The 18,358-nt window shown below is 34.7% G+C and overlaps 1 protein-coding gene across 4 annotated transcripts; it reads left to right on the forward strand.

Annotated features, from left to right (window-relative positions):
• Positions 1 to 734: 734 nt before the first annotated feature.
• LOC128184754 (baculoviral IAP repeat-containing protein 3-like) lies at positions 735 to 14,221 on the forward strand. 4 transcript variants are annotated; one of them, XM_052854341.1, is made up of 8 exons: positions 7,044 to 7,621; positions 8,163 to 8,283; positions 9,280 to 10,961; positions 11,152 to 11,353; positions 11,633 to 11,887; positions 12,003 to 12,077; positions 12,266 to 12,477; positions 12,586 to 14,221. In XM_052854341.1, exons 1-7 carry the CDS (start codon positions 7,544 to 7,546, stop codon positions 12,460 to 12,462), a joined length of 2,610 nt encoding a protein of 869 aa, XP_052710301.1. In that variant the 5' UTR covers positions 7,044 to 7,543; the 3' UTR covers positions 12,463 to 12,477; positions 12,586 to 14,221. The 4 variants fall into 4 exon arrangements, with proteins under 4 accessions (XP_052710303.1, XP_052710299.1, XP_052710301.1 ...); XM_052854339.1 differs by having other exon boundaries at positions 7,043 to 7,621; positions 12,266 to 14,221; XM_052854343.1 differs by lacking the exons at positions 7,044 to 7,621; positions 8,163 to 8,283 and adding an exon at positions 735 to 821 and having other exon boundaries at positions 12,266 to 14,221.
• Positions 14,222 to 18,358: the final 4,137 nt, after the last annotated feature.

Below are 18,358 nucleotides of genomic sequence, written 5' to 3' on the forward strand. Positions count from 1 at the left end.
CCAAAATTTCATTAGAAGCAAAACATAATATACGTGTGCTGATCAAGACGTATAAATTAGTCATTATTTTAGAAAGCATTACGTATATATAATTTACATGTAAATAAATCAGCTTTGTCAAAAATTAAAACAACGGATGTTTACTGCTAGAACATTACAACTATACGACATGTGTTTAGCTATTGATGTACATGTAAAATAGATGTAACTCGCTTATATTTATTTCCCTGTGTCAGCAATTTAATCATCATTTTGCACGTAATCCTTTATCAAATTTTAGAAAACCACAGAAACTGAAAGCACCATATCACTACATGCAAAATAAATTGACCATATTTTTGGAAATTGGTATCAACCTCGTGATTTTCGTTATCGCTGGTTACTTTCAAAAAAAGGTTGCGAACCCCTGGCTTACGTTTATCTCTCGCATGCCAGTCCTTTATTTATTTTGTGATTGTAAGAGTTTTCAAATAAACACTAACCACAGTACTTATATATGTTAGTCTTCCGTGGTGACTAGTACATACATGTACGTCCTTAATTAATTTTAAATTGTTCTCCAATTATTTATCAATATTAAATATAAAGAAGTCGATAAACTTTATGTATCTCTTGTGAGACGTACTATAATACACTCCCCCTCTTTTGAAATGTGTCACTGGTTCATCTAAGTGTACAGTATCTCATGATGATGAATGAATTATATCAGGTCAGCTCTACTCGACTACTATAAAACAATGGATTTCCTGTCTATGAATGAGACTTAAGAAGGCTTTTGACGACTATACACGTGCATTATATAGGCGGAACACCTGCAACATGTGAGTATATGTTCCTGACATTGTCATTCACAAAACACGGAGTTTGAAATCTTTTTTTGGGTGGGTGGGGGTGGGGATGGGGAGGGGGTGGGCAGATCGACCTACTCTAGTCGAAAATTTCACAATACAAAACCAAATTATTACTTTTAGTTACTAATTTTATAGCTGTTTGAGTTTCGTATTAAAAATGAGCGACAATTTGAATTACATTTCGAGCTTTCTTTTTTTTTGGACAAATATTTTTTATCATCAATTAAACGATACGTATGTACGTTCCTTCATCAGATTTTTGGTCAGACGGCATGCATGATTTTTTAAAATCATTATTAACAGTGATTTGTGTTCATTCTCATTATCCGTACATTTCTTTTACTTTGTAATTCGGTGCGATCCATTCTCACAAAGTGAGGGTTCACGTAAGTTCATTGACCAGTGACCGTGACCCAAGACCCCTCAAGTTGTAAGGATAAAAATCCTCATTGATAATAAATCATGCGAGAATCGAGAATGTTTTTCAAGGAGGGGGGGGGGGGGGGGTCCGACTGTAATTTGAGTTTGCCGGAGGTGGAGGTAGAATCAGGAGAAACCATCATATACTCTGGACATGAGGACCAGGATCATGCACACACTCAAGGGGTTGCCCTTATGTTGTCACCAGAAGCAACAAAAGCGATGATAGCATGGGAACCAGTGTCGCCAAGACTCATGTCAGCCAGGTTCAACTCAAAGGGAAGGAAGATCACAATCATTCAGTGTTATGCCCCAATAAATGCAGCAGAGGAGCAGGAGAAGGACGAATTTTATGCTGCACTACAGTCAATGATAGACCGTGCACCTCGCAGAGATATAAAAGTTGTGATGGGAGATATGAATGCCAAAGTTGGAGAGGACAACACCAACAAAGAACTTATCATGGGAAAGCACGGCATTGGTAACATTAATGAAAATGGAGAACTTTTTACAGACTTCTGCAATTTCAATGACCTAGTCATAGGAGGCACCATCTTTCCACATAAGAAGATACATAAAACAACCTGGTCTTCTCCAGATGGAAAGACAGAAAATCAAATAGACCATATTACCATCATGCGAAAATGGAGAAGAAGTTTGCTTGATGTAAGGACAAGACGAGGAGCAGATGCAGCCTCAGATCACCAACTTGTTACAGCTACGCTCAGAATGAAACTCAGAGCATTTAAAGATAAATCAAAAACACCTCACTACAAATTTAATGTCCGCCTTATTAAAAACAAAGAAAAAAATGATGAGTTTAACATCGCAATAAGCAACAAGTTCGATGCACTAGAGGGATTGACAGTAACAACTATTGAAGACCATTGGGTTAAGCTCCAAGACGTCTGGAAAACTGCATGCAGTGAAGTTTTAGGAAAGAGAAAGAGGGAGCACAAAGATTGGATAACAGCCGAAACATGGGAAATAGTTAAAATAAGGAAAGAGTTGAAGCAGAAAATTAACCAGTGTAAGGATGCTCAACAAAAAGAGGAACTGAAAAAAGAATATAGGGAAGCCAACATACAAGTAAAAAAGAATGCTAGAAAAGACAAGAGACAGTTTGTCCATGACATGACTGAAGAGGCAGAGACAGCAGCCAGACAGAACAACATGAAAAAGCTGTATGAAATAAGCAGAACTCTGTCAGGTAAGAATGTGAACACTAACACCCCAGTAAGAGACAAGCAGGGAAGGATTATCAGCAGTGATATAGGACAAAGAGCCAGATGGGTAGAGCACTTCAAGGAAGTTCTAAACCGGCCACCACCACCCAGTACTGCAAACATACCAACAATAATGAATGAACTTCAAATCATAACTGGACCCCCATCTAGAGTAGAAATTACCAAGGCAATTAAAACACTGAAAAACGGAAAAGCAGCTGGTCCAGATGGCATTCCCCCAGAGGCTCTTAAAGCTACCCCAACAAAGTCTGCAGAGATGTTACAACCTCTACTACAAAAGATATGGGAAGAAGAAAAAGTTCCAGATGCTTGGAAAATAGGATACCTAGTAAAACTACCAAAGAAAGGTGACCTGTCGCAATGTGGAAATTGGCGAGGTATCATGCTTTTATCCATTGCCAGCAAAGTTCTAACAAGAGTAATCTTGGAAAGAATGAAAGAAGCATTGGACAAGGAACTAAGACCAGAGCAAGCAGGGTTTCGCCAGAACAGATCATGCACAGACCAAATCGCCACCCTTCGAATCATCATAGAGCAGTCTATTGAGTGGCAGTCCCCACTATATTCAACATTTGTGGACTTTGAAAAAGCTTTTGACAGTGTGGATAGGTCAACCATCTGGACACTAATGGAACATTATGGAATACCACCGAAGTTCATTAGCATCATTAGAAACCTGTACGACGACGCCACATGTCACATAATCCACAATGGAAAACTAACACATCCATTTAAAGTAGAAACAGGAGTAAGGCAGGGCTGCATTCTTTCACCAACAATATTTTTAATTGTTATTGATTGGATCATGAAGGAAACAACGCAAGGCAACAAGACTGGAATCCAATGGACCTTCACCAAACACCTCGAGGACCTGGATTTTGCAGATGACATTGACCTGCTATCCCACAAACAACAACATGCGCAGGAGAAATTGTCACGCCTCGCAGCAGAAGCAGAAAAGACTGGCCTAAAAATAAACATTAAAAAGACAGAGGTGATGAGAATAAACAACAAACAGAATACACCAATCCAGTTAAATGGAGAGAACATCAGAGAGACCGACAAATTCACCTATCTTGGGAGCATTGTCAGTAAGGACGGGGGCGCTGACAACGACGTTAAAAGTCGTACCAACAAGGCAAGACATGCATTCAACACCCTACGTCAAATTTGGAATTCAAAAGCACTCTCCATCAACACCAAAACAAGAATCTTTAATACAAACGTCAAATCAGTCCTGTTGTATGGCTCGGAGACCTGGAAGGTAACAAAAACGATAAACAACAAACTCCAGTCTTTTGTCAACAAATGTCTCCGCCATATTCTTAACATCAGATGGCCAGACACCATATCAAACACAAGCCTATGGGAAAAGACCAAACAAGATCCCATCAACATTGAAATAAAGAGGAGAAAATGGGGATGGATAGGCCACACTCTACGTAAATCCCCAGAAAACATCACAAGACAGGCACTGGATTGGAACCCACAGGGAAAGAGAAAGGTGGGGAGACCTAGGCAAACCTGGAGAAGATCAGTAGAGTCAGAGGCAAAAGAGGCAGGCTTCACCTGGGCCCAGTTAAAGAAAGTAGCCCAAAACAGAGTCCGCTGGCGAGGAGTGGTTGCGGCCCTATGCTCCCCAAGGAGCGAACAGGAATAAGTCAAGGAGGTGGAGGGGGATCCGAGGAATAATTTTGGTGTTTTATGATATATTTTAAAGAAATTTGAATTTTGCATGGGGCGAACCCACCTGACCCCCTCCCCTTCTAGATCCGCGCATGAAAATTAATGCAGCTGCATGAGTTTGTGATGTCGATTTCGTTTGAAGTGAAGGGAATACTTGGTTTGGGGTGGGAAGGGAGGTCGGTCCTGTCTTCAAGGACCTATGGATGAAACAGGCACAATTAATTTTATAGTTTAGAAAGGGTACCTTTGGGTATAAATAAGCTTGTATTTGACCTTGACCTTCTGCATTTGATGCATGTTTTGTTTACATACTGCAAGTGCGTAGTTTTGTTTTGTGTTTTGGTTTTTAATTTTTAATATTATTTGATATCGTAAACATGTTGTTTAAAGAACACCTTGTTTTACAATTCTTATTGTATATTATTGTTCCTTAACAGGTAATATTTTTTGCTACTTAAATTCAGATTTATAAAATATCAAAGTAAACAGATGTTCTAGAATGAAAAGAAAATAGATGCTGTTAATGAACATGTGCTCTTCTAGAAAGAACGTTATTACGCAGTTTATCATTTTTTTATTATGTGAATTGCATACATGTTACAATCCTTTTTGACGTCGTAGTCCGCTGTTTTGCACATTGATTTATAGGGATGTGTTCATTTAATTATTGTGACATCAATAGTTAGTTCTACATCATGTTTTTTTTTTTCAGCGCGTGTGTGTACATAGATTCAATTTGTAATTTAAAATACACGTGAATTGATAATTAGAATACCGGTATAACATGAACATTAGAGCATGCCTTTAAACATATCTTAGAGCTATGTGTGAAAGTTTTTGAGTTCTATGAAAATCAAAGAAAATATTTTAGACATTGGGGTAGAATGTTAAAATTAAATTATACCATGGAGTTATAGTCTGTTTACAAGTACAGCTGATTTTTTAATATATTTTCCCCTCTTAAATGATAATTTCTTAGATTATGTAAGAAAGAAGTGCCATGCGCTTCAATGATAGGTAATGAATTCTTTATAAATGTGTGGAATGTTAAATGCATGGATAAGGTCAAATCACCATTTTATTTTTTTTCATTATTATTATATATATATATATTTTTTTTTAAATTTCGCTCAAATAATATTTGTTGGTATGAATGAACGGGGAAAAGCGCGTAGAAAGGTTTTATCAATTAAATGTCATTGCGTTGTTGTTGTCTATATTTGAAGTGTTTAAATAACAGAACATTTCCCTTGCGTAAGAAAAACACTCACTCCAGCTGCGATAGACACTTTGAGACTTAATGCATTCAAACTAAGTCATCAATAGGTCCAGTCGTTTGTGTCAGTCAATGCACAGATGATGTCCTAATAAAGCAATTCTTTTGGTAAAGAATGTTTTTTTTTAGTTTTTGGACAACAATAATAATACATATGAGTGAATTTATTTCAATTATAAAAGACTAAAAACTGCATGGATCTGCATACATGTACAATAGATACAGCTTCACAAGAAATAGATATAATAATTCTTCGGCTATTAAGCACCCTTTGTGAGTATTATCAAAATAAATTTACAAACATCGACATTGTCATCATCATCATCATCACCATCATCATCATCGTCGTTATTATCGCCACTCTTCCACAAGAAGCTAGTGAGAATTCAAAGCATATTTTTTCTGTTGAATCAATTATAACACTGATCGCAGACATTAAACTCCATCTATAGGATTATACAATCATATATAAAAGTCCAATATGAAAACAATGACATAGTGTCAACATACGACGCTGTACCTTTTGTTTCGTACCCGATCAAAATGAATACAAATGGTACAGGTATTACTTTTACTTTTAAACATATTCAATTAAATACCACATTACAACACTCTTTACATGTTTAAGGTTCAACGATCGAGGTCGATATGCACGTGGATGAGTCATCGTCTGCTGTATATTTAAACTTTGGTGATTCATTTGAGATATGATGGTAACATTGCAGAAAAAATAAAGCGAAAACCAATATTGGTAAGAAAGCTAAAACTTGTGTGGAATCATCCTCAGGTAGTGTGTTCAAATCATGATCCACACGGGTAGAGTGGGGCCACAATGGGGTTCAAATTTTATCAAGGAATATATATATAGACACAGCTGCAGGTCTGTATAGCCCCCGGTCTAAAAAAAATCAGATTTATTCAAAGTATGAACCGCAGGGGTAGGGTGGGACCATAATGGTGGGGGGGGGGGGGTCAAGTTATTACATAGGAATATATAGAAAAAACCAATAAGCCAAAAAATGTCACTTGTCCGAAATATCCTCGGGTTGGATAGATTCAGGTTTGTCCAAATTATGATTTCAATGGGTAGGTTGGGCCACAACATAAAAGCGGGTGGCGTCGAATATTTAGATGGGAATATAATTTATATACAGAAAAATCTTTAAGATATCTTTTTAAAAATCGATCGCCTAGAAAAGCAAGTATCCACATATTGTGTAGATTCAAGTTTATCAAAAGTGTGACCTTCGGGAAAGGATGGGACCACATTAGGGGAAAAATCCAAGTTTTACTTAGGAAAAAAAAATATTCTCAAAAACTCAAAGTTTGATGTAGGTTTATAGATATATTAACAGTTGTTTTCTTCTAATATATGTTTATTTGTGTTTAATTTGGAGGGTGGGGAGAGGAGGAAGAAAGGGCTTTAGACGCATTATATAATCGCGTATATTCCCCTCCATAATTCTATACCATGCATGTAGTAATGCATACTTGAAATTGCGTCACTAATTTTGGCAAACCGAAAACGGTATTGCGCAATTTTTATTGTATATATTTAAAAGGATTTGGAATTTATACCAAACTCACTACATGTGTGGATTACCCATTTAAAAATCAGGTACCAATCTATGTGTATACTTGTATGTTTTAACCAATTAATTTGTTCAGTGGCCTTAAATGGATCAATAGTTGGCCAAACATCTATTGGAACGAGGAGTGACACGTGTTTAAAATTCGCAATGTGAAATACAAGTCTTCCGTTTAAATAAAAATATTACTGTCGTTCGAATGCACGTGTAAGAACTTGATGTGAATGCATACAATGCATACCAGATATATAAAACCTTATTTTACTTTACAAATAAGCTACGATTAGTTATGCCATATCGGAAACACATTTCTCTAGCGACTTTATATTCAAATGATTGGAATCCCCTTGTGTTATTTTTAAAATCGAAACTGGAAAAGTGTACGCCTATGAATAATAATAAGCATAAATCAGAGTGAAATACTGGGGTAAACTAAATTATCAAAAAAGAGAAATATAAGTCAGTAATTGAAAGATGGAAGTGGTCATATTATTCCTAACTCTCATATACATGTATGGGACTCTATTTTCGTCTGTCCAGCAAAATCTAAAGGTACGATGAATATGTCTTATTAACAATATTGGTTTCTTCTTTCTTAAATCAGATTGTATATTTTAATAAACTATATAAGGGGACATTCTTAAAAAATGAGTTTATCTATAATTCAATATACAATGTTAATCTAGTCTCACGACACTGTCATAATTCGCAACCAAATAACGATATTAATCGTACAAATGTATGTAGCATGATTATTCACTATGATTTTTTTTTACACACGATAGGCCGTCTGAATATTTTAGTTTATTACCGCCGTATAATTAAGTTATGCTGGAATTGGAATTTACATATTCTAATATTCATATTTATTTTAGAGGAGGTAAGACACCCCTTCCCCCGCACTTCCACCTAGAAAATCTCAAACTTATGAAATCCACACAGTAATTAAAGTCTCTGATATATTGCTCATAGAAAGTTATCCCAAGGACCATATTAACCTCCTCCTACTTTAACCCTCTAGGTAAAGAGTTTTTGATCCTCACATGAAAAAGTACTCAAATGTAATTTCTTTTCTTCAATTTTCATATTTTAGCTTAACCAATCAATGGCGGAGTCACGTGTTGTCAATGTAATGGGAAGAAGTGTATCTTTAGCCGAAACAGCTAATCAATATTCAAAAAGCAGATTTCCCGACTTTATGCGCCATTTAATCGGTAATTTTTATAATAAGTATCAATTAAGTGTTTGATGACTTGTGCAATTTTTAATCTCGTGCACCATGTATCAAACCCTGAGTACTATTTAGGCATAGCCTAAACACAACACAAAACACAACACTAATCTATTATATAAACATGATAAATAGTGTATCATATCATAGTGATACAATACTGTATCATAGGAATCATGTTATATAATGTTTTATCATTTAACAACAAACACATCTATCAATCGATTTGAGTGAGGAAGGAGATTTTTTTTAGCATCCTTGATAAATCAGTAGTAAATGATAATTGGCAGTAAAGTTACTCGTGCACGGATCGTCAGTCTATAAATGAAGTACGTATACTACATGTGTTTGCATCGTCGGAAACCCACGGTCGGTCTCGCTTCTCTTACCTTGAGGTAATTCATGGTTTATTCCGTTTGATCATACGAAATACTTTTGAAAAATAATGATTTCCTAAATGGAAATTGATATTTCTGCGATTAATAACATGATTTAAGAAAAACCGGGTCATTAAAACCGGATCCGATCACCCGGGACAAACTAAAAAATTCCGGTATACAGTACACTAGATCAAAGAGGGACAGTATTTAATCCGTAAGTACGTAGTATTCACTATTTTAGGTTAATTTAACATCTTGACCAAAAAACATGATACGTACAAACAGATGTCAATGCCCATTGGTTAAGTACTTTCTCGAGTCATCCGGAATATTCCCAATCTATTTTTAGACCAAAGATTTTATATATATATATAGGTCATGTGTATAAACAGTTGAAAAGGAACTTGCACGGGTGAACCAAGCTTTTTGTAAACAATTATGAATATATTGTAAACTTAACGAGTAAATTAAAATCATGTGCTATTATCGATCAGTAATCTAGCTATCGTTTATAATAAATTAAGATGTTGAAAATATTTTGTAAATAAGCGTTATATAACACATTTTACTGATTAAAATCCTATCAAAATTTATTTCAGAACACAACAGAATGGCAGTACCTCAAAAAAGTTCCCGTGTAAAGAGAAGCTTAAGTTGGCCAGTTCAAGATTTAGGCATACACAAAAATGGAGTGACTATTTATACTACAGAAGGGTGTACCTCCGTATGTCGGAAGACCATTTTTTCAAAGCTGCAAGAGATGGACAATAAACTAGGACACTTATTATTAGAAGTTCAAAAAATGAAATCTAAACATCCTGTCAAGAAAAGATCAGCCGTGTCTAGAAGGAAAAAAATTGTAAGGAGTAAGAAATCTTTGAACAGGGGATTAACATGTGACGAAAGGGAATCACACATGCGATGTCAGCAGCAGAAAACACTAACCATGGGAAAAGAAGGCATCAGATATTTTGAAGAACATTTCTTAGAAAAAATGTTGGCAAGCTTATTGACAGACTATAGAACAAAAGAAATGAAGAGGAGAAAGTCAACCACAGTAAAAGAAGTTAACTCAGTGGACACAAAAATTGAAATGTTACTGGACAGTTTTATGTACAGGGATTATTTTAATGGTCGCTCAGATGGGAGAAAAAATGTAGCTTTGCATCCACTCATAGCAACCTCCAGAAACCTCGACGAGTTTGTGGCAAAAGAATTATCCAGCGGTACTCGGCAATCAACCAATCATCCATCCGAGGAAGCTTCTAGGTCGAGCTCAAACGAATCATTATCATCGTCCGAAGGGCCACACTCCATGAATCTAGAACTGGTTCGTCTGGGGACATTTAAAAATTTCCCCCTCTCAAGGTCTGTTTCCGCCTTCAAGCTTGCAAAAGAAGGCTTCTATTACATAGGCCAGGGAGAGGATGATCTAGTCATTTGCTTTGCATGTAAATCGGAGAAAAGGGGATGGAGAGATGGAGACATACCCAGAGAAATTCACCAGCAAATGTCTCCACAATGTCCCTTACTGAATGAGCAAAGTGTGAATGTCCCAGTAGGAGGGAGTCTGAACAGTCTTAATGGAAACCACCAACAACATTCAAACACAGAACAAGTGAGTGAAACCTCGGATAATGAAAGAAACAATCAGCATTCAAACTCAGAGCAAGTTAATGAACCTTCACAAAGGACTATACCACAAAATCTATCTGATCCACAAACTACAGAAATTGGAAGACGATCGGAAGAAACTGGAACAGAATCAACTGTTGAACAAGGCTCTGGAAGTATATCTGGGTCACCAACACTTGACCGTGACCACTTAGTCCCAGCATCCAATAGAAACACAGAGAGGAGTGAAACATTGTCCTCCCAGAATAATCAAAGTACTGAGAGTCAGTCAAACCCAAATCACAAAAAGTCAAGAGCCATTCAAGAACAGATCAATGCATTTTTAAGAAATTTAGATCCCCTAGGAATCAATTTTGACCGTGCAAAATATCCTGCATATGCTGTTCTGGCAACAAGGGTCAGCTCATTTCAAGATTGGCCGACTAGCTTGACGCAAACACCGCAAGTTTTGGCCCTGGCAGGATTTTTCTATGCAGGTTATGGGGATTACACACGCTGTTTCTTCTGCGGGGGAGGATTACGTAATTGGGAGCCCGGAGATGATCCTTGGACAGAACATGCCCGATGGTTTCCAAAATGCGCCTTTGTTAGACAAAACAGAGGAGACGAGTTTGTTGCATTGGTACAAATTAGGCACCAAGAGCTTGTAAGTTGATTTTTTTTCTTTTTATATTTTTAATTTCAAAATTAAAGACCTTGAGAATCATATTGTTCTTGATGATTTATTTGTTGATTTCTTTATTCTTAGAAATTTTACAAGGAGTTAAACCTTTTATATTAAGTGATGCTTTAAGATTATTGGGCATTGATGGCTATTTTTATATTGTTTTTTACAGGAAGCTCTAGAGGCGATGGGAGAGGAATCCACTGCTGCATCATCTGTTGAGCAGAGCAGTTCAGTTGAGCAGAATGGAGGATTATCGAGTGGATCAAGACAAACCGATATCACAGCATTTCCATCTTTTCAAAGTGTCCTGGAAATGGGTTACCCTGAGAGTGAAATTAGAGAAGCATTTAATCAGTTGAGAGGGACAAAAGGTAATTAATAAGAGGACCATTCACTCTTAGATTAATTAAAATATTAAAAGCTGTAAATTGTTATATGATAACTTAATGGAAATAAAAAAAAGAATAAAGAAGTGAGAGAGAGATGAGCAGGTGCTCAGAGAGAGAGAGAGAAAGAGAGAGAGAGAGAGAGAGAGAGAAGAGAGAGAGCTAGAGTGATAAATAGCAATTAAAATTTATTTTGAAAAAAAATTGTGAAAAATATAGCAGCATAAATGTACCATGATGTTAACATTTACTGGTTTCTTTTAGATCCAGAAGACATCACTGGGATGGATCTTATGGAGGTCATTTTAAGAAAAGAAGATAGAACAAATGGACTGGACATCCCCCCTCCAATTCACAGCCCGAGACCAGCCAATGAAAGTCAATCTAGAAATCCAAGTGTTGATCACAATACACCTGACATATCTCAGGGAGGTCAATTGAAGGCAGCAATTGGGCCCACCCCACAGGAAACTTCAGAATCTGGGGCCCATGAGAAAACACAAAAAAATCAGGACAAAGGTAATTTTTATGTTAATATTCTATTATTCATTTTAATATTCAGTTTAAAAAAAACTGAATTGAATCATTTGATTTTTTAGAAAAGTCCTAAAATTTTGTAACTTTTGTATTTTAGATGCTGCTACATCAAACACAGAAGAAAAGTTTGATTCTCTGAATGATGCGCTGGCACCTGCAATGTCTCTTGAAGGTATGTATTTTACATAACTGGTGCCTTATAATGAAAAATTCTATGCATAAAATATACATATATGGTTTTTGTTGATAATTTGAAAAAAAAAATGTTTAAATTGTTTCAAAAGCATTTTTTTTTCACTTAGATTTTATGTTCTGACATAAAAAGCATATATTTATACACTCATATTTTGTATTTTATAGATACTCGTTCACTAATGGAGGAGAACAAAAAACTGAGGGACCTAAGGATGTGTAAGATCTGTATGGAGAATGACGCCTCCATCGCCATGTTGCCGTGCGGACATCTTTGTTGTTGTGCAGATTGTGCCCCCGCCATGAGGAAGTGTCCAATATGTCGGCAGTTTGTGAAGGGGACTGTCCGTACTTGGCTTGCGTAAAGGTCAAGGTAAAAGGTAACAATTTAACCCTTTTTTGTTGTTGATTGGTGTAAAATTTTCAACCCTATCAATGAATTAAAGGGTTAAGATCAAAGGTTATATCCGTTTTCCTAATCTTAATAGATGGAAAACAAAAGAAAAATGATGTGGTGGGTGAGAGTCGCAACTCCGATTCTTTATTCATGTCGCGTGTCGTCGCTTACGTTTCTTGTGATATTGATATTGGTGCTGCCTTTGAAACTGCATAAACATGAACATGGAAGAAATGATTTGCCATCTCAGGATCCAGATTTAGCTCCTGCGCGCATCTTGATTTTGTACGAAACAGTATCGCCTAACTTCTGGTGGAACTATTCCCTCTACAATGTGTGTGCACCTCCCAGTGGTCAGTGAGAGAGATTTTTTATAGGAAATACCTGGTAATCTGAAGCTTCAATAGATGGATATTTTATTCATGTCAACAATGATTTTTTGCAAAGAATCTGCAACACTGATATTTACTGTTATATTTTATTGAATTTAGAACTATAAAAATAGTAAATAGTAAAATGGTATTGACCAGTGTATTAGAAGAATATTGGAAATATCAAAACTGTTAATCTTAATCATGATGGACAAAAAGAAACTGAAGCCCATTTTATATATTATATATACCAGACTCAGCATATATTTATTTAAACCTAAAGGTAACTGCATGGTGCTTTACAATTTTTCAACATGGAGCATTGTGAAGTTATATAATCTTATAAGTCTTTCAAAAAAGGTTGTTGTTAATTATTGTTATATATTTTAAATTGTTACTTGTTGTTAATTAATACCTTTGGTTGGTATATATATTAATGGGCATTTTTTTGTTGACTGTATGAACATTACCTTCTTGTATTCATATATTGTACATTTATTCATAAGGTTGTTAATACATGTATTTAGTGGATATACTAGCTGTAATTTGTTAAATGCTAGATATTTTTTATTAGTTTGTTATTTGTGTGTAAAAGTCTTATATGAAATTGTTGAAGTCTTTCATGGAATTGTTGATGTCTTTTATAAAGTGCCATTTATTTATTATTTACATCTGTTACAGATTTGTTTAAGACAAATTAATGAATTATAGAGTTCTATTTTTACAAATTACTTTATCTTGTTTTCACAATGATCCATTTGGATGGATTTAGATTTTTGTATTCCATATATTGTATTATTTCTAATCATGCTAAAAATCAGATTATTATATATTTTTGATATTTTTATCTAAACTTACTTTATGTTTTTAAGTAAGTCAGCGGTATATAGTTATTATCAAGATGTCAGCAGGTAGGACAGTTGAATTTTTTAATTGTTTTGTTTTTTGTTGATATATTTCACGCTATTAAGTTTATTTTTTTTTTAAATATCAAAATAAATTGTTCTTCTATCCATTTATAATATATCTTTTCCTTTTATTTTTCTTTTGTTTTCACATGAAGTGAAAGATTTATCTAAGTACAATGCATGTAGCTGGAGTGCTAGAATATTCAATTTTTAATTTGTATAACTACAATGTATAATTAAGTATAATTATTGGTGGTACTATCATGACTATGCATTCAATTTTGGAGTGAGAATCCAGTTAGTTATTAAACTTTAATTTTTGAAGTTATTCATCTTTAGGGTAATGATATATCAAAATCAGAATTAGTTTAAAGGAAAAAAGAATGGTGGGTCATAATTTAGAATGATGTTGAAATTGGAACAAAGTGGAGTATTCTAAATTCTGACTTTTCCTATTATAATATAACGACCATAGAATAAACTGGAACTCCGGGGTTGTTATTCGTGACAAGCAGTCTAAATATGGTTATTATTATATAATTATTATGCCTTCTGTCAGTTTGTCACTATATACATTCAATACTCATCTATTTTCGCATAGTATGAAAGGATTTATATAGCGTAAGCATACTATGCCGAAATAGAGCACGGCAAATATTTACAACGAAAATCTTGAATGCGCCGACAGCGGGATTCGAACTCACGACGCTAAATTCATTCCAGCCTTAAGCCCAACGCGTTACCGCTACGCTAGATTAGCCGTTTTCATATCAAACGGTATTATATAAATAGTGCCTGTTTGGGAGGGTAACAGTTGAAATTGACACCCCGAGAAAACCATTGTCAACCGACGCGAAGCGGAGGTTGACAATGGTTTTCGAGGGGTGTCAATTTCAACTGTTATCCTCCCAAACAGGCACTATTTATTTTGTTATACTGAATGTCTTTTTTTAAAATTTTAAGAAAATTTTACTGCTTTTATATAGGAATAACGTGAATTCTACAGCGAACCGTACGCGCATAATTTTCGCGCATGTAACATTTTTTAATGTTACCCGTTGCCAAGTGCGTTGCTAACGCTGAGGGTAATAGTAAATATTATTAACTGCGTCTTAACCAATCAGATTTCAGTATTTAACATGAAAGTATAACAATTATATATATAAAACGTAGATATATTCCACTGACATCAAGCAATTAGAATTATTCATTTTTCCAAAAATACTTCATAATATAATTATTGACGGTAATTTTAAAGTTTAAGTTTCCTATAAACTTTTGAACAAATTGATTGAACAATTTTCAAAGAAATTCTACATGAGAATCACGAAAACGCTTTTTTAAATGACGCTTGATAAAGAATGTTCAAGAAAAAAAATTCAATGAGATTTCGTCTGCTAAACATTTCGAGTTTTCTCGGTAAGGCCAAACGTCTCATTTCTTGAAAAGAACATAAACCTTTGTTGACTTTTTATTGTACAACAACTTGTTGATTAAATAAACAATCAAATCAATTAATCAACTGATCAATCAACTGATTAATTTGAAAAAAAAACAACAAACGCTTGCTTTTCCAGTGATTATTGTAAGGGAATTTCAATTGATCAATCAACTGATTAATTTGAAAAAAAACAACAAACGCTTGCTTTTCCAGTGATTATTGTAAGGGAATTGTCAACATTCGAACGTCACAGCTACTGATAGCAAAGTACGTCAGTATATTCAACAGTCGGCATAATAATAACAATAGTGTTGTGTTGTGCATGTACTATGCCTAAATAGTAGTCAGGGTTTGATACATAGTGCACTCGCCTCCGGCTCGTGCACTATGTATCAAACCCTGACTACTATTTAAGCATAGTACATGCACAACACAACACTATTATATAATTAAAGTTGCGTTTACACCAGATTCCCTTTAGGGCGCCGTCCCTGTAATTCAATAACCCTCTTGCAAAGCAAGAAATGCGTAAATATGACTTGCATTCGGAAATACATGTATATATTGCGTAATGATGACCCCTATATTTTATATCAATTTTTAAAAGACATTCTTTTGCCGTTATTTATTCTCGTTTTTGCATGTGTATCTTCAATTTTTCAGTTAAAAGAGTACCCTTTCCTTTAAAATTTGACTTGATTTCGCCCACTTAATTATGTTCTTGAAGAACCTGCGTATGTTTGTATTTGATTTTGTAATTTACGAATTACGTGAAATAGCGCAAGAAATACACGGTACATGTTTGTGTATACTTATTATGTAATGTGAATATTATATAAATGATATATTGTGTAGGTTAATACTCTGCATGTTAAAGTTTAGTTCTGTTTTGTATATTTGTTAACCAATATGTTAATGTGCAATAACAGTTTTTGATAAGATGTGTTGAAATAGTACTACACTCTTTCACGTGAATTGCACGATTCGGGGTAGAAGTACAAAAGATGTATGTATATATAGGTCAAGTCGGTTTATCGTGACTATATCATTAAAGCTAAATATGTACGAGATTATTATCTCTTTCAATCAAGTTATAATGTTTTGTTGTGGTGTTGTGGAATAATCATATGACCTGGCGTGAGATTGTTTGCAATGACGTGTCGGAACTTTATGAATGAGTTTAGATTTCAAGTTATGACGTAGATAAAGGGAAACACCCTGTGTATATATACAACAGATATAAATATTTTGGATTCCCCTGGTGAACTGTCGTCAATGCAGAGTTGAAAGCACTGAACATGAAAATTTTGCCATAGTGATTGTAATTAAAAATGTACAAAATCAATAAGAAGTTATTTTTCCAAAACAAATACATTCACCCCCGCATTTAATAACATTGCAAGTAACTATGTACTATTCGATGTATATTAATTTTTCAAAGATTGTTTTGGGGCGTTTTCTTCGATACTTTTGTTTCATGAACACCCCCCCCCCCCAAAGGACGCACATTTTGACAATTTTAAATAATTATTCAAATGAAACCAAAAAAAAATATAATAAATAAATGAAATCAAAATAAAAAACACAATTAAACAAACACATGCAAGTGATAATTTTGAATTTCTTTTGAGAGTGTGCTATAAAATTTGTTTTCTGCAATAAGATAAGACATTCAAATTGAGAGTAAATGATCGCAATATAACATCTCTGATCATTTATTCTGTTCTTTACAGTGTACAAAGTGAGGGGAGATCCTAGGTCATCAACACGCCTCCTCTCGAACTCCATTACCAGTGATGCTTTTATCACATATCTGTATATCATAACTCGATATGTATGAAGGTGGATCTGGTATTAAATATACGCTGCTGGCTACCTGAGATCGTGGGACCGTCAATAGTATGGTAACAGGTGCTCTCAGAGTTAAGTGGGATTTTTTTTTTCATTTTAAAGTTACAGTATAAATTAACAAAAAAGTTCAGCCCATGTACATTGTATCATGGAAAATATACCATATAAATATAAGTTTAATTTTTTTTTCAATTTATGTTTTTATACCGAACCTTAAAAAAATAGTGTAGAGAAACATAGTTTTACGATAAAATATCACACCTAGAAAAAGGCAAAGATGTAACTTTTGTGTTTTGTGGTGTATCAAATGCATTTGATAGGGTTTGGCATAGGGGTTTATTATCCAACTCAAAAATTTTATTGGTCTTGATGTTAATATTCTGGGATGGTTGAAAAATTATATTACAAATAGAAAACAGGCAATTCTGATAATTGTTCATTTGATATGATTTTATTTAAAAATTGTGGAGTTGTACTTTGGTTTCCGTTTTCGTTCCTTATAATTCCTCAGTATTCGACTGTATTACAAACGTGCGAATCAAATTTACTAAAAAAAAGCCAAGCATGTAGAAAATTGTAGGTAAATCACCTTAATTGGTCCTGCATGTATGCCAATGAAAATAAAATAAAATTTGACACGCACTTAGGTTTAGAAAATGCATGGTTATCTAGAAATCAGATTAGAATTAGACCTAACCGTTGTGATGGGATAAAAGGCATGACGTTCAAAGTGTTTACTATACTTCAATTAATGTACGTCATGCTTAGAGTCCCTTTAACTTTTGATTTCGATTCAGACGTCATCAACCAATTATTATTTTTTTATTTTTAGCCGCCTGTGATTTTAATGCCGCTGCAAAATCGTGACTCCTCGGTCATTTCCCAATCCACTTTGTTACCCGAATGGCGCTAATGACCTGACTAATCAGATTGGCACTTGGAATCCCCCCTCCCCTTGTGACTCACGCGTCGACTAGGATTTGGGGGATAATACTGAGTAAAATTGTTTACCAAAAAAAGTATGCGTAAACACTAATAATGCATACACTAAATTACCGTACCAAATGTTTACATGTGCCAAGAATACACCATTATTTGTAACTTTTACCCCGCTTGCTCTCGCTTATCCTACGAGCATAATGTTAGTTTTAATGTAGGTGCCTACATGTTTCTCTTAACTTTTTTTACATATATGTTATCCTATGAAAATGATCGTACCTTAACAATGAAATGAAATCAATGAAATTGAAATAGCTAAAGGAAGGAAAATCCTTTGTCAAATCACGCGCGGAT

Source organism: Crassostrea angulata, chromosome 5 (genome assembly GCF_025612915.1).
Source record: "Crassostrea angulata isolate pt1a10 chromosome 5, ASM2561291v2, whole genome shotgun sequence".
Classification (NCBI taxonomy): Eukaryota; Metazoa; Mollusca; class Bivalvia; order Ostreida; family Ostreidae; genus Magallana; species Magallana angulata.